Source organism: Meriones unguiculatus, chromosome 3 (assembly GCF_030254825.1).
Source record: "Meriones unguiculatus strain TT.TT164.6M chromosome 3, Bangor_MerUng_6.1, whole genome shotgun sequence".
Lineage (NCBI taxonomy): Eukaryota > Metazoa > Chordata > Mammalia > Rodentia > Muridae > Meriones > Meriones unguiculatus.
Window position 1 is genome coordinate 48,212,827 of NC_083351.1, and position 24,128 is coordinate 48,236,954.

Sequence of the window (24,128 nt, forward strand, 5' to 3'; positions counted from 1 at the left end):
CCTTTTTATTCTATTGATAGTGTCCTTTGTTTTACAGAAGGTTTTCAGTTTCAAGAGGTCCCATTTATTAATTGTAAATCTTAGAGTCTGAGCTGTTGGTGTTCAGGAAGTTGTCTCCTGTGTCAGTGAATTCAATGCTCTTCCCCTCTTTCTCCTGTAGCAGATTTAGTGTATCTGGTTTTATGCTGAGGTCTTTGATCCACTTGGACTTGAGTTTGTGCAGGGCAATAAATATAGATCTATTTGAGTTTTTCAACATGTGGACATCCAGTTAGACCAGAATCATTTGTTGAAGATGCTGTCTTTTTGCTATTGTACGGTTTTGTTTCCTTTGTCAAAAAAAGGTGTGCATAGATGTGTGGGTTTATTTCTGAACCTTCAACTTAATTCCATTGATCAACCAGTCTATTTCTGTGCCAGTACCATGTAGTTTTTATTACTATTATTCTGTAGTATAGCTTGAGGTCAAGTATGGAAGTACCTCCAGAAGTTCTATTATTGCATAAGATTGTTTTAACTAGTCTATAGTTTTTGTTTTTCCATATGAAGTTTAGAATTGTTCTTAGAAAGCCTGTGAAAATTGTGTTGGTATTTTGATTGGGATCGCTTTGAAGCTGTAGATTGCTTTTGGTAAGATGACCATTTTTACTATGTTAATCCTACCAATCCATGAGCATGGGGTCTGTCTTTGTATATCTTCTTTAATTTTTTTTTCAGAGACTTGAAGTTCTTAAAGGTCTTTGCCTTCTTTGGTTAGAGTTACCCCTAGATACTTTATATTATTTGTGGCTATTGTGAAGGGTGTGGTTTACCTAATTTCTTTCTCAGCCCATTTGTTATCTATATATAGGGGGTTACTGATTGTTTTTAATTAATCTTGTATCCAGCCAATTTGCTAAAGCTGTTTTTCAGCTATAGGAGTTCTCTGGTGGAAGTTTTGGGGTCACTTATGTACACTATTATATCATCTGCAAATAGTGATACTTTGACTTTTCCTTCCCAGTTTGTAACCCCTTGATCTTCCTTTATTGTCTTATTGCTCTAGCTAGAACTTTAAGTACTATATTGAAGAGATATGGAGAAAGTGGGCAACCCTGTTGTGTTCCTGATTTAGTAGAATGGCTTTAAGTTTCTCTCCAATTAATTTGATGTTGGCAATCAGCTTGCTGCATATAACCTTTATTATGTTTAGGTACCCCTAAAGAAGCCTTGAATCCCTGATCTCTCCTGATGTTTCATCATGAAGGGGTGTTAGATTTTAAAATGTTAAAGTCTTTTTCTGCATCTAATGAGGTGATCATGTGATTTTTTTCAGTTTGTTTAAATGGTGGATTCCATTGATGGATTTCTATATGTTGAACCATCCCTGCATCCCTGGGATGAAGCCTACTTGATCATGACGGATAATATGTTTGAATTCAGTTTGCAAGTATCTTATTGAGTACTTTTGCGTCAATGTTCATAAGGGAGATTAGTCTGAAATTTTCTTTCTTTGTTGAGTGTGTGGTTTAGGTATCAGGGTGATTGTGGCTTCATAGAAGGTGTTGGGTAATGTTCTTTCTGTTTCTATTTTATGGAATAGGTTGAGGACTATTTTTATTAGCTCTTTTTTGAAAGTCTGGTAGAAATCTGTGCTAAAACCATTTTTTTTGGGGGTGGGAGACTTTTGATGATTGCTTCTGTTTCTTTATGGGTTATAGGACTGTTTAAACTGCTTACCTGCTACTGATTTAACTTTGGTAGGTGAAATCTATCAAGAAAATTGTTCATTTCCTTTAGATTTTTGCTTTTGAAGTAAGACCTAATAATTCTTCGGATTTTCTCAGTGTCTATCCTTATGTTCCCCTTTTCATTTGTGATTTTGTTAAATTGGGTACTTCCTCTCTGTCTTTTTGTTAGTTTGGCTAGGGGTTTGTCTATCTTGTTGATTTTCTCTAAGAACCAACTCTTGGTTTTGTTATTTCTTCATATTGCTCTCTTTGTTTCTAATTTATTGATTTCAGTCCTGAGTTTGATGATTTTCTGTTGTCTACTCTTCTTGGGTATGTTTGCTTCTTTTCTTTCTAAAGCATTCAGGTGATCTGTTAAGTTGCTAATATTGGATCTTTCCAATTTCTTTATGAAGGCACTTAGTGCTGTGAACTTTCCTCTTAGCACTGCTTTCATGGTGTCCCATAAGTTTGGGTAAGTTGTGCCCTCATTTTCATTGAATTCTAGGAAGTCTTTAATATTTTTCCCCCACCCTCTGATCATTGAGCAGGGAGTTGTGTCAGTTTCTGTGAGTATGGAGGATTTTTGTTGGTTCTGTTGTTGTTGAGGTCTAGCTTTAATCCATGGTGGTCTGATGAAGAACAATGGATTAACTAAATTTCATGTTGAGGTTTACATGTTAACTAAATCAGTTGATGTTTGCTTTGTGACCAACTATACGGTCAGTTTTGGAGAAGGTTGTGTGGTACTAAGAAAAAGTATATACTTGGTGTTTGTGTGAAAAGTTCTGTAGACATCTATTAGGTATATTTGATTCATGCCATCTATTTGATTCATGACCTCTGTTAGAGTCATTATTTTCCTATTTAGCTTCTCTTTCAATGATCTGTCCATTGGTTAGAGTGGGGTGCTGAAGTCTCCCACTACTAAGGTATTGGATTAATATGTGATTTAAGCTTTAATAATGTTTCTTTTATAAATGCAGGTGCCCTTGTTTTGGGGACATAGATGTTCAGGATTGTGGTGTCCTTCTGGTGAATTTTTCTTTTAATGAGAATGAAGTGTCCTTCTCTATCTCTTTTGATTAATTTTATTTGAAAATCTATTTTATTAAATATTAGGATGGCTACTCCAGCTTGCTTCTTGGGTCTGTTTTCTTGGAAAACCTTTTCCAGCCCTTTACTCTGAAGTAGTGTCTATCTTTGTTGTTGAGGTGTGTTTCTTGAATGCAGCAGAATATTGGACCCTGTTTCTACAACCATTCTGTTAGCCTGTGTCTTTTTATTGGAGAGTTGAGTCCATTCATATTGACAGATATTAGTGACCAATGATTGTTAGCTCCTTTTATTGTGATGATAGTGTGTTTGGGTATTTGTTTTCTTTTGGTTTTGCTTTTATGAAATTGTTTATATCCTATGTTTTCTTGGGTGCAGTTGACTTTGCTGGCTTGGAGTTTTCCTTTTAGTATCTTCTGTAGGGCTGGGTTGGTGCATAAATATTGTTTAAATTTAGTTTTGTTATGGAATATCTTGTTTTTACCATCTATAGTGATTGAAAATTTTGCTGGGTATAGTAGTCTTTGGCATCTGTGGTACATTAATGTCTATATGACATCTGTCTAGGCCCTTCTGGATTTCATAGTCTCTGTTGAGAGGTCAGGTGTGACTCTGATGGGTCCACCTTTATATATTACTTGTCCTTTTCCCCTTTCTGCTTTTAATATTTTTTTCTTTGTTCTGTAGATTTAGTGTTTTGATTATGTGGCAGGAGGAATTTTTTTTTCTGGTCTAGTCTATTTGGTGTTCTGTAAGCCTCTTATATGTTTAAGGACATCTTTTTCTTTAGGTTGGGGAACTCTATGATTTTCTTGAAAATATTTTCTGCACCTTGGAGTCTGAAATCTTCTATTACATCTATTTCTATTATTCTTAGGTTTCTTATTTTTATGGTATCCTTTATTTCTTCGATGTTTTGTGTGAGTAATTTTTCCATTTTAATATTTTCTTTGAGAGATGTATCAGTTTCTTTAATTGTATTTTCGATGCCTGAGATTCTCTCCTCCATCCTTTGTATCCTGTTGGTATTGCTTGCCTCTGTGATTCCTGATCTCTTCTCTAAGTTTTCCATCTCCAGGGGTTTCTCAATTGTACTTTCTTTATTGATTTTATTTCTGTTTTCAGGTCTTGAAAATTTTTATTCATTTCCTTCACCTGTTTGAGTGTGATTTCTAGTCTGTCCTTGATGGTCTCTATTTGTTTGGTTATAGTTTCCTGTATTTCTTTGAGAGATTTATTCATTTCTTCTTTATATACCTCTAATAACTACATAAGCACAGATTTAAGGTCATTTTCCTGTGTTTCAGCTGCATTAGAATATCCATTTTTTTGGGGGGTGTTCTATTGGAGCCATGATGTTCTGTTTTTTGTTATTGTTGTTGTTGATTGTGTTCTTATTCTGTCCTTTAGCCATCTGGTTGTCCATAGCCTTGGCTGTTTGTTTCTGAAACCTGCTGGGTTTCTTGGGCCTTTGTAAGGACCTGCTGGTGTCCTCAACTAGAAAAGCTGCAACAAAGACTGAATCTACCCATCTCTGGAGTCTGGAGTGGTCTTCAGGATGACGAGAGAGGTCCAGGGGGACACAAATGGGTGCTGGTGTTTCAGATGCAGCCACCCTGGCGTTGGTGCTTCATAAAGCAGGGCACGGTCACCGGTGCCTTGAAGGGAAGGGGCACAGGTGTGGGTGCCTTGAAGATGGGGCTTTGGGCATCTCACGTTGCAGCCAAGGGTGTTCAGGTGCCTCAGATGGCAGCCGATGGGGCTTCAGTGCCTCAGAAGGCAGCTGAGCTATGGCTTACAAAACTAGCAGACACTGTGCTCTTGGGACTCAGATATTTCTGGACTCTGCCATCTTCGTTCTGGGATCCATATGATTTTATTGTCCACCTCTTCTACACAAGGGGAATAGTAGAACCGTAGTTTGGAGGTTCAGATGCTGTCCCAGAAATCCAGACTCTGTCCGCAGGGGAAAAGGAAGGATCTGATGTCTCACTGCTGGAGTGGATGGTTATGGAACTGAGGACCTGCACTTGCTTGAGTATGCAGAAAGGGCAGGCGAGGAGATTGCCACAGTGTGGGGGGGAGAGGAGTGGCCGGATCTGATTGTCCCCAACTCCCCTGATGTCCCCTCCAATCTGTGAAGCACTGAAGTTGTTGTTTTGGATCCAGCTGCCTGTTTATTCACCAGTTTCGCAGTCTCTTATCTTTTGCCCATTAGATATAGTATACACTGGTTGCCGCCGTCTTGCTGTGCCCTCCTACTCTTATTTTATTGATGCAATTGCATTTGAGGCTCATTCATTCAATTTTCCATGCTTCCCTGTCAGCCATTTTTGTTCAACCTGCTGCCTATAGTTGCTCCTTGACTTTTTGCAGGACACAAGAGAGATCTGATTTGCAATTTTCTATTTACTACTGGTTCAGTGTCAGTAGCTAATAAACATAAACAACAGATGTTTGTGGAACCCTGAAATGCTCTTGGAATGGTGAGTCAGTGAGCTTTCTCTGGATATGGAAACACAAGTGTTCCCAGGAGGCAGCATCCTTTATCCAGTGATCTGGGTGAATTATGAAGTCTTGGAGAAGTCAACTCTTCAGCAAAGAGTGCTGGCCAAGGGCAGAGTAAGGCTGCCAGGTTTAGTAATGGACAAATCAATTCAACAAGAAGTTCAACTAAATGTGAACTTCAGAAAAAATAATTATTAGTTTTTACATATACCTATGTCTCAAATCCAGTACCCTATACCAAACAGCTTTGGGGGCTGGGATATTGGAGGGAGGTCCTCAAGTCCTTGGTTGTTCTTCCCTTCCCTTGGAAAGCTTCCACTTTCCTGTCTTATGAAGCCTTTGGAGGTTGGGGCTGTGTAGTTGTAAGAACTAGGAATTCAAGTAATAGAGATGGCCAAGTGGGGGTGATCTGAGACACTACTCTGTCTTTGATGTGGAATCCATGACTCCCACTGCTATTCCCACCCTCTTTTCTGTTGGCTTGATTTGGCTCCTTGGGATTGCTTCTTTTTTTTTAATTGAATTTAATTTTATTAATTACACTTTATTCACTTTGTATCCCCCCGTAAGCCCCTCCCTCCCCCTCCCAGTCCCACCATTCCTCCCCCTTCTTCACACATGCCCCTCCCCAAATCCACTGATAAGGGAGGTCCTCTTCTCCTTCCTTCTGATCTTAGTCTATCAGATCATATCAGGAGTGGCTGCATTGTCATCTTCTGTGGCCTGGCAAGGCTGCTCCCCCCTCAGGGGGAGGTGATCAAAGAGCAGGCCAATCAGATTATGTCAGAGGCAGTCCCTCTTCCCATTACTATGTAACCCACTTGGACACTAAACTGCCATGGGCTACATCTGTGCAGAGGTTCTAGGTTATCTCCATGCCTGGTACTTGGTTGGAGTATGAGTCTCTGGGAAGACCCCTGTGTTCAAATTTTCTGGTTCTGTTGCTCTCCTTGTGGGGCTCCTGTCCTCTCCAGATCTTACTATTTACCACTTCTTACATAAGATTCCATGTACTCTGCTCAACAGTTAGCCATGAGTCTTAGCATCTGCTTTGATAGTCTGCAGGGCAGAGCCTTTCAGAGGCCCTATGTGACAGGTTTCTAGGTTGTTTCCTGTTTTCTTTTTCTTCTCATGTCCATCCTCTCTGCCTTCCAGGATGGGGATTGAGCATTTTAGTCATGGTCTTCTCTCTTAATTAGTTTCTTTAGATGTACAGATTTTAGTAGGTTTATCTTATGTTATATGTTTATATGAGTGAATATATACTGTGTGTGTCATTCTGCTTCTGGGACAGCTCACTCAGGATAATCCTTTCCAGGTCTCACCATTTACCTGCAAATTTCATGATTTCCTTATTTTTCATTGCAGAGTAATACTCCATTGTGTAGATGTACCACAATTTCTGCATCTATTCTTCAGTTGAGGGGCATCCAGCTTCTGGCTATTACAAAGAAAGCTGCTACAAACATGGTTGAACAAATGTCCTTATTGTGTACTTGAGCCTCTTTTGGATATATGCCTAGGAGTGGTATGGCTGGATCTTGAGGTAGTGCTATTCCTAGTTGTCTGAGAAAGTGCCAGATTGATTTCCAGAGTGGTTGTACAAGTTTACATTTTGGGATCGCTTCTTAATAAATTCTCCACTTTCTACAGCTAGAGACATTTGAGTTGAGGTGCTTCCCTTGTAGGACTCTGAGATGACTCAAGTCCCATCTTGTGGTAGGAATCTAGCCCCCAGTCTGACTATCTCAGAACTTTTCACCCTTTCTGATGTTCTTGTTTCCTCTACTGAAGTTTGAGTAACCTGCCCATTTACCTCCAGACCAGTGGTTTTCAGCCTTCCTAATGTTCTTCACGTTGGGGTGACCCTAACTGAAAGATTATTTTTGTTGCTACTTCATAACTGTAATTTTGATACTGTTATGAATAGTGATGTAAATATTTGATATGTAAAATGTCTGACATGTGACCTCTGTGGGGCTTGTAACCCAAGGTTGAGAACTACTGCTCTAGATAAACCTTTTCTTTGCTGGCTAACCACAGAAATATGGATGGCAGAGTTTGGAATGATGGCATCAGTCAAAAGTAGCAATTCTCAACCTTCCTACAATTTTCACTTTCTTAGGAGTTTGTTCTCTGAGCTTGGAAAATCAACAAATAACTGTCCAGTCCATTAGACTTTAAATAGGAATGTCAGGCAAGACTACCAAGAAAAAATATGAACTGGCCAGACTGCATACCTCTGCAGAAGCTTTCTGTCCCAGACCACAAACCATTGGGTTGACACAAATGGATGCTGCTTCCCACGAGGTCAAATCCAGGGCGACATCGGACCCCACAGGCTGCATTGAAGTGTTTTTTGCAAGTGTTTTGTATAAAAAAACCATTTTCAGGAGGCTTCAGGGCAGGACAGTGGACAACTAACATTCACAGAGAGAGAAGCAAAAAGCAAAGTCAGATTTTGTATTTTGGACTGCGTTACTTTATTTTATTTAGCAAAGCATGGTGTCTATCTATCTGTCTATCTATATTGTCTGTCTGTCTACATATACATCTATATTTACATATCTTAATTCTCCGTAGCTTTCCCATTTGATCCATTTGATTTGTAAGTGTGTTTGGTGGAAGAACACTTACATATTTGTAGGTATTAACTACAAATTAAAATGTAATATGAACACTACTTTTTAAAGTTCAAAGGGTTTATTTTGGTAATGGCATAGATAAATGAAGATTCCCTAGACTTTCTCCCTCAGCTTTGGTGCTGGACTCCAGGACCTCAAGTGTGGTAAGCACATGAGCTACCATATAATCGATATGTATACAAGCTATAACCCTAGGTCCCAGTCTTGACTCTCATAGATCACTAAATATTTTCTCTACTAAGGTAAAATGAAATAATGAAGGAATAAACAGCCTGGAGTGATGGCATACACCTTTAATTCCAGTACTCAGGAGGCAGAGGCAAGCTGACTTTTTTAGTTTGAGTCCAGCCTAGCCTACAGAGCAAGTTCCAGGACAGCCAGAGCCACACAGATAAAACCCTGTCTCAAAAAACAAAACAACAAAAATAAAAAAGAAAGTAAAACAAACAAACAAAAAACCCAAAACAGTCTAATTGATATAGCGTGTAAAACACATCTACCATGTGCTGTATACTATATAAATACTTTCTACTTTTGATATGATGGGAAAATATTTATGAAAAAAAACGTTTAAAAGTGAATTTAAGCACTACCAAGGCCAAGAGAAGCTTATTTTCTATTCAAATTTGTTGTCAAAACTATAGCATTCTTCATTTCCAAGTTCTAACTCATGTTCTCTGCAATCACATCACTTCTATGATCTCAGATTCTGTCTCTAGATCAGGATGCTTATGTGTTTACTGCTAACAAATGCTCTGTGATAGAAGCAAATGCTCTGCCCCCACCCCACCCGCCTGACAGGGGTGCTAAAAATGATCCTAAATGATCTGGATGCACCCACCACTCTTAGTATCATTGAGATCAAGATCAGCTTCCTATTTCCTGTTTGCTAGCAGTAGGCAGCTCACCCTCACAGGTCTGGCCAGATCTCCGGTATCCCTCTCGGCACACACAGTCTTCAGGGGATGTGCTTCCGGGTGGAGAGGTGTGGTTTTCATCAGGACATGGAATGCACGTGCTGATCCCTCCTGGAGAAGCTTCAGGCTTATATGTCCCTGATGGGCAAGCTGCAGGCAGACAAGTGGCCAGAGAAGTCGATGTATATGATATGTTCATAGAAACTTAGAAAGATGTTTAAAATAATGGGTTGGAGATGATCATTCTACATAGAAATAATCTATTACACAATTCAAGCAAAAAAATCTTTAAAAATACTTTATTGTATTTTTATCTTATGTATGTGTTGCCTTATGTACTCATGTGCACTGAGTGCATGCACTATCCAAAGAGGCCAGAAGAGGGCACCGGATCCCCTGGAACTGGAGTTAGAGATAGTTGTTAGTTGCTGTGTAGCTGCTGGGAATCAAAGTCAGGTCCCCTGGAAGAGCAGCCAGTGCTCTCAACCACTGGATCATCTCTCCATCTCCAAAAGCAGCTAACCCCAAAGACTGACATAGCTTGTTTGCTATGCACACAGTACAAAGGCCTCTCTGGCCAACAATTGGTTTTTGTTATAAAGTTTTACATGTCTGGGCTGATTTATGGGAAAAATCAACATAGTAGTATATGTGAAGGGACTCAAAGTAATCAATGATCCTCAAGTTGTAGCAAATAGGGAATCTTCCACATTTTACCTCCCCTGTTCTGTGAAGCCGCTCCACTCCACCCTGAGGTCCCAGCGGTCCCTCAGCGCAGATATGCAGCGGTCACTACCCCATCATTTCTATTGGAAGCATTTAACAGGGAATGAGGAAAAAGTGAAGGGCTAGTGAGAAAATCATAACCGATGGAAAAAATCTTTTGAAGGAAAAAGAAGGAAAGATCCTGTTTCTCTCAGCCTCATAGGGAGAAAAGATTAAAAGTAGAATCTGTGTGATCTTGCTTTAGTCATCCTTTGTACTGACCATGTGTGGCTTTGAAGTTGTGGCTTCAACCCTTTGGGGTTATCCACCTGTAAAACAACTCAAGAATAAGCCATTTCATAATGCAGGGGGACTTGGGGACACTCAGCTGGCCAATTAAATGAAGCACAGCTACAAGTTGGGTTTGATTATTGAGCAGAGAAGCCACAACCAAGGAGCATGCATTTTCATGTCCATAGCATCAAGTAATCACATCAGAAGATGCATAATCTAATGCAGTTATTAAGGAAATAACCATGGTCTTAAAATTCTTCATCACATTAAAAAAATAAAACCCCTGCTCAAATGTAGCCCATAGACTCAGTCTCCATGTGGGTTCCCTAGTAAGGGGAACAGGGACTGCCTCTGGCATGAACTCAGTGGCTGGCTTTCTGATTGCCTCCTCCTGGGGGGGGGGTGCAGCCTTGTTAGGGCACAGAGGAAGACAATATAACCAATCCTGATGAGACCTGATAGGCTAGGGTCAGATGGAAGGGGTGGAGGACCACCCCTATCAATGGAAGGGCTTAAGGGGAGAAGAGGGAGGGAGGGGACTACAGCCAGGATACAAAGTGAATGCATTGTAATAAATAATAACAATAATAATTCATAAAAAATACCAAGCTCCCATGGCACATGCTAGAAAATTCTAGCTCTGAATCCATTTAAAACTTTAAAAAAGAGAGAGACACTTAAATACACTAATAAATGCTACTGGCCTATGGGAAACAGTTTGGCATAAGGGAAGGGACTCCAATAGCACTTTGTTAGTGCTGTTGAATTACACATTATTATCAGACAGTTCTTAACCTGAAGGCCAAGGAGCAGGGTCCTCAGGGAAGTGCAAGACAACAAGGTCTCCTTTAAGCGGAAGTCAGAGTTTGCAGGAGAAAATGAGTGAGATAAACACAACCATACGTAAGAACAAAGTTCAGCATGAACCTCATCGCTGGCAATGATTGACTCAAGCACCAGAACTGCTGGACACAGCAGTAGGCACAGCCACAATCATCTTCCTGCTATCAGGGCCAAGACTGCATTACTTACCTGAAGCGTTAATGCAGATATGCACAGCAAAATCCAAGAGAAATTAACAAAAGCCGCACCCAGCATAAAGGAAAGTTTGTGAGAAAAATAGCTAAGATAGTGACTAGAATCAAGCAGATGCTTCATTTCTCCAGTGCAAAAGCAAATGCCAAGAATAAAGCCTGGGTAGGTAACGATGAAAAAGGATATTATGAACCTAAGAAGTCGTAACGCTGGGCATGAGTGTTAAGACTGAAGGAAGACACTGGGCAATGTACGTGACTTTAGAAAATAAAGACATATTTTGTTGGCTGAGTAGGAAATCAAAATAAAGAACACAAGAATGAGAAAAATAGTGTTTAATAAAATTTTTGAGCTGTAGAAACTTTTGGAACTTGTGGTAACACTCTAATATTACACCAAAATAACTGTGAAAATTGAAACAAATATCAAGTAAAGCCCCCTTGTCTCAAGAAAACACACGATCAGAGAAAGGAAATAACTTTTACGTAATATAAGGGAGAAAGGTTTAAGATAAGAGATGAGCAGATAAGTGGAAATAAGAAAGCAATTCATTTCATATAAAAACAACATGAAGAAAATGGAAAGAAAAGGCAGGTTCCAATTTCTACATAAAAATACTTGTATAACTGAGTAAGAGAGAGAATGTATGACTTCCAAGATATCAGAGAGAAAAATACAAAGAAAATCTGAACAATATGAAACAAAAAAGAGAAGAAATAACGAGGAAGCGAAATAGGAAAGTGCATAAAGGAAGGCAGTAGAGGCTGCACTTTCCTTGTCGCCAGTCTATTTGATCTGCTGATAAGGTAGAAGCCTGAAATGTACCAGACTTAGAGTTTGAAAATACAATGCTGTTAAAAGATATGAAAAAAAAAAAAACCTTTAAGATAACCTGGAGAAGGAAACAAATAAGAAAAAAAATACACGTGCGGCACAGCCAGGTGTGGTGACACACATATCTAATCCTAGTACTCAGGAGGCAGAGATAGAAAGATTGGTTTGTGGCTACCCTGGGCTATGGAACAAGTCCCTGTAGAGAGGGGAGAAGGGAGGAGAAAAGAGGAGAATTGGGGTGGGCCTTCTAATAATTCAAGACCAATATGAGTGTGCCAAGAGATAAAGTGACAGAGAGTAAGTTTTTTTCCTGAGGAAGAAGTATATGTGGCCAACATTCACAGGACAAACAGTCTATTTCTCAGAGTGAGGTGAAAATGCTGACTTTTAATGTTAATTTTGCCCTTTAATTTGGCAGCATATCAAAGGATATTAGCATCTTCTGTGGATAGGGATGTGAGGAAATGGTCCCCCCCACCCCCAAGCTGGGAAAGACTCGTGATGTTTCCACAGGGTAAACTGAGGGAATTCACCTAAAGTCTTACAGGGCATGTTCTCTTTAATGAGTTTTGTTTCTAAATGTATTCCAACTAAATATAACCAAGAATGTACACTAGACACTGTTTATTATTGTACAACATTGATGGGGACGCAAATGTTCACAGAGAAAGGCACTGTTAAGTTCTTAAGACACATCCAACCAATTAAAAACAACCAAACACGGCAGTACTCCTCTGTAATCCGTGGGTGGTGTATGGGAACAGGCAGGCCACTGGAGTTTACTGGAGTTTCAGCCAGGCTAGCTGAATCAGTGAGCTCCAACTTCAAAGAGACCTTGTCTCAAAAAAAAATTATATATATATAGCATAGGGCACAGAACAGAGGAAAACAGCAGACGCCAACCTCTGGCCTCCACCAGCACTACATACTCTAGATACACAACACTCTGTCCTCATGGATTCTCCCCCGCCCACTTCAGATAAGTGCAGGACTCAAATATCCCATAGTGGTTTCTGGATTTCTCAAAATGTATTTTATTATTTTTATACGTTGGTGTTTTGCTTGAATGTGTGTGTGTGCACCGCGTAGGAGCCTGGTGCTCCCAGAATCCAGAAGGCAGCACCGGATCTCCTGGAACTGGAGCTCCAGGCAGCTGTGAGCTGACATTGAGGTTCTGGGATTCAAACCTGGGTCCTCTGGAAGAGCAGCCAGTCCTCTTTACAATGGAGACATCTCTCCATCTCCTTGTGAGTAAATTTTGAATGAACTTCCCAGTCCATCGTTACCAAACCATGCAGAGAAGGAGTGTTCTTCTCATTAGTTGTTCTGTAATAAACAGTGTTCCAGAACTTGGTAAATATTGTGGAAGGGGTAGAGGGAGCATGGGCCTAGATGGAGGCCTTACTAATGTCGTGAAGAGCAGCAATGGGATGAGATGAAAAGATGTTAGACCTGAAAGTCAAGATAATTGTCTTATGATCTCTGCTCTTCTGCTCACAGATATGGGGTAGTGGAACATGATTTTTCTTTTCTACTTCCATAACATTAGGAAGTTACAGTTAATGATGCCTACGGTCTTTCCAAAGGTAAAGGGAGGTTTCAAGACATAGAGTAGGAAAATGCAACTTGAAGATACATTCCCTAAAGGCAGTAAGACTTGCAATGCAGATTTGGTAATTTGTGCTGAAAAATAATAGAGAAGAAATTAACCCTACATTATTATTTGCCAACCCCCCTTGAATAATCAAGGGCTTACAACATTGGAGAATACTTTTTGGGATAAAAATATCTAAAAGCACATTCAGAAACACATTGTGAAATTCACAGTGATGATGGGAAACAGAGGTCAGGAGAATTATTTAGAGGCATTACACAATCCTATGGGGAGAGGTGTAATCAATTTCCTGGACTTTCAAGGGCAAAACACACTCACTTACCAAACTAAGCAAAAGCTGAAAACTTGTGGTTTGAACACATTTCTCAAGGCTTGCTAGAGGTGTGTGGGTTTTGTTTGTTTGTTGTTTTTCTTTTTAAAATTAGTAAGGCAAACATTATTTCTTAAGTTCTCTCTTTATTGTTGTTAAAATAATCACTTTCTTTTTTCAAAAACATCTTGGTGGTTATTAGTTGCTATTCCTGGAAGCATTAGTCTTGAAGTTGTCATGTACGAACATCAGATCTTCCTTCAACTGACAGTGACTAGAGTAGAGTCAAACACCAACCATTTGGAATCTGTAAAAAGAGAAGCCTCTATGCTCTGTAATCATCTGGCCCATTAAATATCAACATATACCTCACAGTGTGTATTATGTGTCTGGCATACCATACAGGGACTGACATTCTAACTCTTCCTTATGCATGCTCTAAGATTAACTTTTGAAATCATGATGACTATTGAAAGCCTTGATGCTTGCAAAAGGATCCTACCTAAAGTTAGTGGATAACTTTAAGAAGTGTGGTTTCAGCATGTGATGCATCTGGTGGTGCGGGGTGCCAGGGTTCCCGTTCGTGTAGAGCATAATGGCAGAGTCATGCTATCCACAAACCTTCATTTCTGCCCGACCTCGGTAGAGCAGCAAATGTGATGTTATAACATCGCGCTTCTCTCCAACCTTTATACATTGGATCTGAGTACAGAATCTGTTCCCGTAGGTAGCTGTGCTAGGATTTTGATCACAAAACATCATAATTGTGGCAAAGAGCCACCTTCTCCAACTTTGAGCCAATGCTTTCACAAGAACCAGATGTCGCTGTACCTAGAGGGACCTTATTTCCATTAGGCAACTCTGATCCATTATGATATTGTCAGTGAATTAGGCAATCCTGAAGTCCTACACATCAATGCCTGGGTGGAATGTGGAAGCACCCTGCCAATCTCCCTGGGACTGGTTAGTTCATTTGGCTACAGTACAGACTATTTAACCAAAATTGTGAATTTGAACCCTCTGGGGTGCCTTACCCACACATGGCACCTTAACCACAGGGTACCAAGCTTGTGATAGGAAGCACCTGTTCAGACTTGCCAGGAGAGTGATGCATTATTGAAACTGTTGAAAACAAAAACCCCAAGCACTCAAACAATGACTTGGTAAAGAAATTGTCATGTATTAATAACTTAAACACACACAAATGCACACACACACACATACAGGCAGGGATACAATCTGAGTATGAAATATTAAGGCAATGAATCTCAGCATATGTTTTGATGCCCTACTGAGTAGAGTCTTTCAGAGGCCCTCTGTGATAGGCTCCTGTCATGTTCCCTATTTTCTCCCTCTTTTGATGTCTGTCTAGTTTGCCTTTCTGAATGAAGATTGAGAATCTTACCCAGGGTCCTCCTTCTTGATTAGCTTCATTAGGTGTACAGATTTTAGTAGGTTTATCCTATATGATATTTCTAATATCCACTTATAAGTGAGTATGTACCACGTGTGTCTTTCTGCTTCTGGGATACCTCACTCAGGATGATCTTTTCTAGATCCTACCATTTGCCTGCAAATTTCATGATTTCCTTGATTTTAATTGCTGAGTAGTATTCCATTGTGTAAATGTACCACAATTTCTGTATCAATTCCTCAATTGAAGGACGTCTAGGTTGTTTCCAGGTTCTGGCTATTACAAATAAAGTTGCTACGAACATGGTTGAGCAAATGTCCTTGCTGTATACTTGAGCATCTTTTGGATATATGCCTAGGAGTGGTATAGCTAGATCTTGAGGTAGCACTATTCTTAATTGTCTGAGAAAGTGCCAGATTGATTTCCAAAGTGATTGTACAAGTTTACATTCCCACCAGCAATGGAGTTCATAGCCAAACTTTGTGCAGAATGCAGGGAATCATATGGAAGAAGGAGGAGATAGAAAGACCTGGAGGAGACAGGAGTTCCACAAGGGGGAGATAGAAAAGCCTGGAGGGGACAGGAATTCCACAAGGAGACAACAGAACCAAAAAATCTGGGCAATGAGGTCTTCTGTGAGACTGATACTCCAAACATGGACCATGCATGGAGATAATTTAGAACCCCTGCACAGAAGTAGCCCATGGCAGTTCAGGGTCCAAGAGGGTTCCCCAATAATACGAACAAGGATGGTCTATGAAATGAACTCATGGGCTAGCTGTTTGATTGCCTCCACCTGAGGGGGGAACAGCCTTACCAGTCCACCGAGGAAGACAAAGAAGTCAGTCCTGATGAGACCTGATAGACTAGGGTCAGATGGAGGGGGAGGAGAACCTCCCTTATCATTGGACTGGGAGAGGGGCATAGGAGAAGAAGAGGGAGGAAGGGTGGGATTGGGAAGGGATGGGGAGAGGACTAGAGCTGGGATACAAAGTGAATAAACTATAAGTAATAAAAATAAAATAAAAATTTTAAAAAGAAATATTAAGGCAAAATTATTTTGTTGGAAACTACTTTCTTAATTATGTTATGATGATTATTGTCTATATGAAGGTTAGAGCTTACCTTTAATTTTGTAATTACATTTTTGTGGGCATATACTTTTAGGCAAAGCTCTTTGGAGAGTATTAGAGCTATCTTTGACTTTATTTTTCCTTTCTAGAAGAGCTGATGACTCAGAATCATAAAGAAATTAGTTTCTTTTAACATTAAATTCATCCTGATACCAACCAATTTTGTGATTTTAAGCAATCTTTACATTGTTTATATTTAATAAATCCAGCCCCTGATTTATTAAAGATTTTTCTCCAGAAAATATTAACTGTATTTTTTTTCTTTTATGTGTCTGAGAGCTTTGCTTGCATGTGCATCTGTGCACCATGTGTGTGCATTCCCTTTGGATGCCAGAAGAGGGTGTTTCATTCCCTGTAACTGGAATTATGGATGGCTGTGAACCCCATGTGAGTGCTTATAATCAAATCCAGGTACTCTGCAGGAACAAGTGCTCTTAACTGCTCAGCCATCCTTCCAGCATTTTATTTTAATTTATGAGCCATTAAATTTAAACTATTATATATTCCCATCACCATGGTTACAGACACATGGCTTCTTGTATGCCCTTTGACTGGGAATTAACATGATTTTTGCTACTTGATTTTTTTCCTCATTTATTCATTTTACATCCTTGTAGCCTTTCCCTCCTCCCCTCCAAGCTTCACCCACCCTCAAAAGGAAGCTCCCTTTCCCATCCACCACAGCTCATTTTTTTGAGATGGGGACTCCTTTTATAGCCTTCACTGGCTTGCAACTAAGTACATAGAACAGGGTATACTAAAAGTCACAGAGACCCACCTGTCCCTGTCTCCCAAATGATGGGAGTAAATGATGCACCCCCACACCTGACAATAGTTTTTGAGAAAGAGAGAGAGAGAGAAGCTCATATAAGTCAGAGAACAACTTTAGGTGTCATCCTGAACAATCCCATCAATCTCCTTTGAGACAGGGCCTCTCACTGGCATGAACCTCACCAGTGAAGCTAGACCAGCTTTCCAGTAAGCCCCAGGGATCCGCCAGTCTCTTTGTTTCAGCATCGGGTTATAAGTGTGTACCAATGTGCTTAGCACTTTTTTTCTTGGGTTTGGGGATTGAATACAGGACCTGATGCTTGCAAGGCCTGTACCTTACTGTCTGAGCTATCCCCCTAGGTATGCTGATGTTTAAAAAATCAACAGTTCATTGTTGTGACTGTGAAAGAAGATGCAGAGAGCGAAGAACTTGTGGATGCCTGTAGACCGGAGCTGGACAACAAAACAAACATCACTGTTGTAAGTAAGGTGAAAGGGAAGGAACCATGCCTGAGGTTGTTCACTGGGACACATGCATGTTCACATTCACACACATGAACTTTGCAGGTATGAATGTGGCATGCATGCATGTGTGTACACAGAAGTGTGTAACTCATGAGTCTTGGTTATGATACCTATTCTGACTTGTTTCTAGTAATTACAGCCTCATTTCATGGCAAGCTATCTTAAGGCAAGTACTGGGAAACAATCCTATTTGCTAGAGTAGCTAAAAATAGCCAATAAACAGTTGAAGGGGTCAATGGGCAACCTTAAGTGATTTTCTTCTGTGGTTTCCATGTTTTGGAACAGTGGCCCTGCCTGTGTGGTCTCGTCTGCCACTGTTGACGGAAGTCATCATGTAGCAGTTCTTTCTTTTAGATTTCCATATTAAAATATCCCAAGTGCCTTCTGATGGCATTTGTGTAAATAAAACGGCGAGTACTTTACTTTGACAACTGAAATGCTTTCAACGCAAGAAAATTTTCAATCTTGTCATCTTTTTCCTGTTTCACTTTTTAAGATAGGGTGTGGAAGAAAAGAGAATTCCCAAAATTACTGATGGTTTTGAAACTGTCTGATCCTAAGTTAGGTAATTAATTAGAAAGCTTTTTTCCCCCTCCATCACTTATGCATGGGTGAGCAGAGCTATAAACTAAAATTCTGAGCCCTTCAAAAGGGATGAAAAGGAGTCATAGGATATTGGGGATAAAGTAAAGAAAAAGACAGAACTCCATCTCTGCCCCTGGGTAGGACATAAGCACACACAGACAATTCAGCAGGGCAAAGTACCACATTGGATGACAATGGGGGAGGAGGGAGAAACTCTTCAAGGCATGGGGGTCAGCAAGAATAGTACCAGCCTCCAAATATCACATGAAATGGAACCACATGAAAATAAGGTTTCTGCACAGACAAAACCAACTCAACCCAACCAAACCAAACAACCCAAAACTCAACAGAAGACACAGATAACATGTGAGTAAAAAATCTTTACCAGATAGGCTTCAGACAGTGGACTACTATCCAGAGTTTACAAAGAAGTGAAGAAATTAAATGCCAAAGAAATAAAACTACTTCAATGCCTAAGAAAATGAACAGAAAATTTCAAAGGAAGAAACAAAAATGGTCAGTGCTATTATTTCAAGTGCTCAACACCCCTAGTCAGGAGGGAAATTAAAATTAAAACTACTTTGAAATACCACCTCACTCTTTGAAGAATGGCCACCATCAAAACACCTGACCATAGATGTTGGGGAGATTGTGGTGAAAGAGAAACCCTTATTCATCATTATGGAAATCAGTTTTTTAATTAAATTTTTATTTTTTAATATTAATTACAGTTTATTTTCTTTGTATCCCAGCTGTAGCTCCCACCCTCCCTCCCTCATTTCCTCCCTGCCCCTCTCTAAGTCCACTGACAGGGGAGGTCCTCTTCCTCTTCTATCTGACCCTAGCTAATCAGGTCTCATCAGGACTAGCTGCAATGTCTTCCTCTGTGCAGTTTTTAAGTTCCATAAAATGCAACTATTCCACAAAGAACTCTGTATCTTGCTACAGAGCTTGTTGCACATCTGTTGATTATTACTGTTTTATCTACTACAGCAAGGAATGGAATCAACCTAGATGCCTGTTGACAGAGGAATGGATAATAAAAATGTGCTATATGTACAAAGCAAAAATAATATTCATCTGCAAATGAAAGTAAAATTTGTAGGAAAATGGTCAGATTTAGAAAGTTTATTAAGGTGAAAGAAAAAAACAACATGTTTTTCTCTCATATGTACATCATGGCTGTAATGTACATGTGTAAAAAGCTGTAAATGAGGGTGTAACATTTAGAAAGGAGATCAAGAGAGGGTGATGTCAGTCATGAGGAGGGGCAGAATCCATGCAGGACACAAAAGTCATGAAAGCAAATATACATCTATTTCAGTTTTCTACTTGGAACTCTATCATAGTTTTGTCCTTTTCCCTTTCGGCAGGTAAAAAAATGTAAATGTAATTGGTAGTGAAAGTGTAAACTGTCAGCTTCACAGTGGCCATTCTAACTGCATACAAGTTCTCTGAGATGTACAGAGTTTGGGACTGGGTCAGAGTTTGAGTGGTTTCCTTAAACCAGTTGTGTGGTGTTTGTGCATTAATTAGAGTAAGGTGATTTTATTTTTTTAAAATAATTTTTGTTAAATAATAAAACAAATTAAAAGATGACAACAAAAGAGACATGGTCCAGAATTCAGAAGCTGGGGCAGACTCTGGTAAGCTTTATGAGTCAGCATGATGTCAGAGGTGAAGGGAGCACACTCAGATGGAAGACTTAACTCTGGCATTCTTTAAACAAACAAAAAAGCCAATGAGAAGTGTTCTTCCTAGTCAAAGGATGGGGGAAAGGGTGGCCCAGCAGGCTAGGACATTTTAGATAACAGTATTCTACTCCGGCTATCAAATGCTTAAACAAACAAACAAAAAACAGGCACAGCCATGTGTTCCCACCTTAGTTGCATCAGCAGAAGCCAAGTAGATGTTGTTATTTAGATGGGAGATGCTGCCCAAAGCCTCACGTGAGGAGGTTTACTGGTAGGGAACCTGGCTCAAGAAAGCGAGTGGCTGGGGGGGTGGTGTCCTTGGAGGGTATATAGCAGTATTTTCTCTGTCTTTGCTTCAGTGTATCTCAAGGCTTTGATCCACAGCATGCTCTTCACGATGCTTCCTACCGCCACAGACTCTGAACGAAAGCCACGCAACGTGGATCAAGAACTCTCAGACCAAGAATCAAAATAAAGCTTTTCTGATGTAAGTTGATTTTCTCAGCGTTTTTTGGTCACAGTGATGGAAATTGATTAACACTCTTGTAAGGCTCAGGCAAGATGCTTCAGTATCATAAAAGAGTTTTGAAAAATCGAATGAGGTTGGCAAAACTTTAAAAAAACTAAAATACAGAAGTGATGATATTGGGAATGAAACAGATCCTGTAGAATGGACAAGATAATACTACATTTATGTGTCTATATGTGCTTACAACTCAAAAGAAGCAAGTAAGTTCCTCCAAAACTACAATCCACCACGATGCACACAACAGTAAGTAATTTGTATGGCTTTGTTACTCGCAAAATTGGATTCATAGTTTAAAAAAACTGCCACCTTTCCAAACAATGAAAGAGTATAAACTGGAGGCGGGGAGGAGGACAATAAACTACAAAGAGTGGACTGGCCCTAGGCTCTCTACACAGATGTAGCCAATGGGCAGCCCGGTCCTCATATGGGTTGCCTAGTAAGGGGATTGGGGACTAACTCTGACATGGACTCTGTTGCTTAATTTTCAGTCACTTTGCCCTGGTGGGGCTACCATGCCAGCCCACAGGGGAAAAGAATGCACTCAGCCCTTGATATGCTGGGGTGGCTGGGCCTCCCCTTCTCTGAGAAATAGGGGAGGGAGGAGAGAGGAAATAGGCAGGGAGGGTGGTTCTGGGAAGTTAGGAGGCAGTGGGCTACAACATGAATATAAAATGAATAAATAAAAACTGACATTACAAAAGAGACGGTAAAATATTCCCACAGACGACTACTATATCTCAGAAACACAGACATGAAAATTCTCAATAAATTATTAGCAGTATATAAGCTAAAATTTACACCATGAACCAGTAAGACTTATTTCAGGGATGTTAGGCTGACCTGATATTCAAAACCATTCCAGGCTAAAAGCAATCTGCCTATCTCAGCTTCCTGGAGTGCTGGGATTAAACGTGTGGTCCATCATGCCCACGTCTGGTTCAAATATCCTGATTCTTTTTGTAGAAGATTTTAAGTATCTATAAAAACCAGAAACTCTCCTAGAACTGACAGTTGGCCTAAATAAAAGTAGAATACAAGAAAAACAAACAAAACTTGGTTGCACTTTTATAGGTTAGCAATGATCACATAGGTGAAATTGAAAACACAAAAATAATTAATTACAGAAACTTAAAAATAAAACTCATAGCTGTAAATAATACAAAAGCATGCAGAACTGATATGTGAGATGTTATAAGTGCTGAAAAAGACAAAAATCTGAGCAAACATTGTGTTTATAAATTTAAAGTTTCAGCATAACAAAAGTGTCAAATTTTTACCAAGTGATACGCAGATATAGTGCAATGCCTATGAAAATTAGAGCAGGATTCTTTGTGCATGATGATAATATTATTCTAATATGTGGAAAGTCAAAGAAGCTATAATAGCGACAATGATTTTGGTAAAGCAGAATGAGCACAACCAATTCCAAGACTTACCACACGGCTATACAGGTTGACACTGTGTCTGGTGGAAGAGAAGGCATTCCGGAAATGGACGCTAACGTGTCTAACAAGTGCAAAATGAGTTGAATGAGAAAAGTATCACCTTTACAAGAGAGAGTGTGGAGAAACTCGTTATACACAGGTGAAGTAATCAATCAGACATAAGTCTCATACCTTAAGAATAAAATGAGGCACGAATGTCAATATAATTGCAAGGTTAAAAGGCTTTTAGAAATGATCATAGGATAAAATCTTTAGGAATGAGGAAAAATACAATCCATAGAAGACAAACATATAAAGCACAGATGGCAATATTGATGAATGGACTAAACTTCAATAGCATTTGTAATGGTGCCAAGAAAAGTAGATTCTTATACCTGAAAGAATGACACTAGATCTGCATCTCTCACCTCCCACAAAACCAATTTAGAACAGATCAGGCATATTCCTGTAAGGCAAGACTCTGAAACAGCAAAGGGAGAACGTTTTTTTTTTTTAAGATTTTTTTTAAATTTAAATTTATTTTATTAATTACACTTTATTCACTTTGTATCCCCCCATAAGCTCCTCCCTCTTCCCCTTGCAGTCCCACCCTCCCTCCCCTTTCTTCATGCATGCCCCTCCCCAAGTCCACTGATAGGGGAGGTTCTCCTCTCCTTCCTTCTGATCTTAGTCTATTAGATCACAACAGGAGTGGGTGCATTGTCATCTTCTGTGGTCTGGCAAGGCTGCTCCCCCCTCAGGGGGAGGTGATCAAAGAGCAGGCCAATCAGTTTATGTCATAGGCAGTCCCTCTTCCCTCTTCCCATTACTATGTAACCCACTTGGACACTAAACTGCCATGGGCTACATCTGTGCAGGGGTTCTAGGTTATCTCCATGCCTGGTACTTGGTTGGAGTATGAGTCTCTGGGAAGACCCCTGTGTTCAAATTTTCTGGTTCTGTTGCTCTCCTTGTGGGATTCCTGTCTTCTCCAGATCTTACTATTTCCCACTTCTTACATAAGATTCCATGTACTCTGCTCAACAGTTGGCCATGAGTCTCAGCATCTGCTTTGATATAGTCTGCAGGGCAGAGCCTTTCAGAGGCCCTATGTGACAGGTTTCTAGGTTGTTTCCTGTTTTCTTTTTCTTCTCATGTCCATGCTCTTTGCCTTTCGGGATGGGAATTGAGCGTTTTAGTCAGGGTCCTCTCTCTTGATTAGTTTCTTTAGATGTACAGATTTTAGTAGGTTTAGATTTCACCTTACACCCATCAGAATGGCCAAGATGAAAAGTGACAACACATGCTGGAGAGGTTGTGGAGAAAAGGGAACCCTCCTCCACTGCTGGTGGGAATGTAAACTTGTACAATCACTCTGGAAATCAATCTGGTGCTTTCTCAGACAACTAGGAATAGTGCTTCCTCAAGATCCAGCCATACCACTCCTAGGCATATATCCAAAAGAGGCTCAAGTACACAATAAGGACATTAGCTCAAACATGTTTGTAACAGCTTTATTTGTAATAGCCAGAAGCTGGAAATAGCCCAGATGCCCCTCAACTGAAGAATGGATGCAAAAATTGTGGTACATCTACACAATGGAGTATTACTCTGCAATGAAAAATAAGGAAATCATGAAATTTGCAGGTAAATGGTGGGACCTGGAAAGGATTATCCTGAGTGAGTTGTCCCAGAAGCAGAATGACACACATGGTATATACTCACTCATACAGAAAGGGGAGAACTTTAAGAGACAGGTGTGAGCAAAGACAATAAAAACGACTTGAGAAGCAGCAGCAAAATCTCACATAGAGTTTCAAAATTTTTCACAGCAAAGGAAAAAATCAATAGAGTGAAGAGAGAGCCAAAAGAATCAGAGAGGAACCACTGACAAATGTACAAAGGACAGGGAATTGACATCTAGGATCTATAAGGAACCCTGAAATTAACAAACAAGACATCATCAAATCAACTAATGGGTTAATGGGTTGAATAGAAAGAAGAATACAAATGGACCATAAATAATTGAGAAATTGTTCAATATCTTTACCAACCAGGGAAATACCAATTAACCCACAGACATCCCACACAATAGCTATCATATAGAGAGCAACAACAAATGTCAGCAAGGGTGTGAGGGAAAAGGGACTCATATACACTGCTAGTGGGACTTTAAACTGGTGTAATCAGTAGGGAGGGTTCCAAGAGCTAAAAATAGAGCTACCTGTGACCCAGCTGTGCCATTACTGAAGATTGTACCTGGGAGATACTATGTCAGCAAACCACAGAGATATTTGCAGGTCTATATTGATCATTACTGTATTCCCAACACCCAGGTATAATCAGGTAAATAGATAAAGAAAATTTTATAACTATACCTAATGGAGTCCTAGTTAGCCATAAAGAAGGTTGAGATTATGACACT

At 39.9% G+C, this 24,128-nt stretch overlaps 1 protein-coding gene across 1 annotated transcript in view; it reads right to left on the reverse strand.

Moving 5' to 3' along the window:
* The window catches only part of Svep1 (sushi, von Willebrand factor type A, EGF and pentraxin domain containing 1), a 191,394-nt gene that overhangs the window by 118,934 nt on the left and 48,332 nt on the right, over positions 1-24,128 (reverse strand). Inside the window, exons 4-5 of the mRNA XM_060379952.1 lie at positions 8,827-8,985; positions 7,514-7,693 (exon numbers count right to left, since the gene is read on the reverse strand). Coding sequence (XP_060235935.1) covers positions 7,514-7,693; positions 8,827-8,985 — 339 coding nt within the window. The remainder of the gene's footprint in view (positions 1-7,513; positions 7,694-8,826; positions 8,986-24,128) is intronic.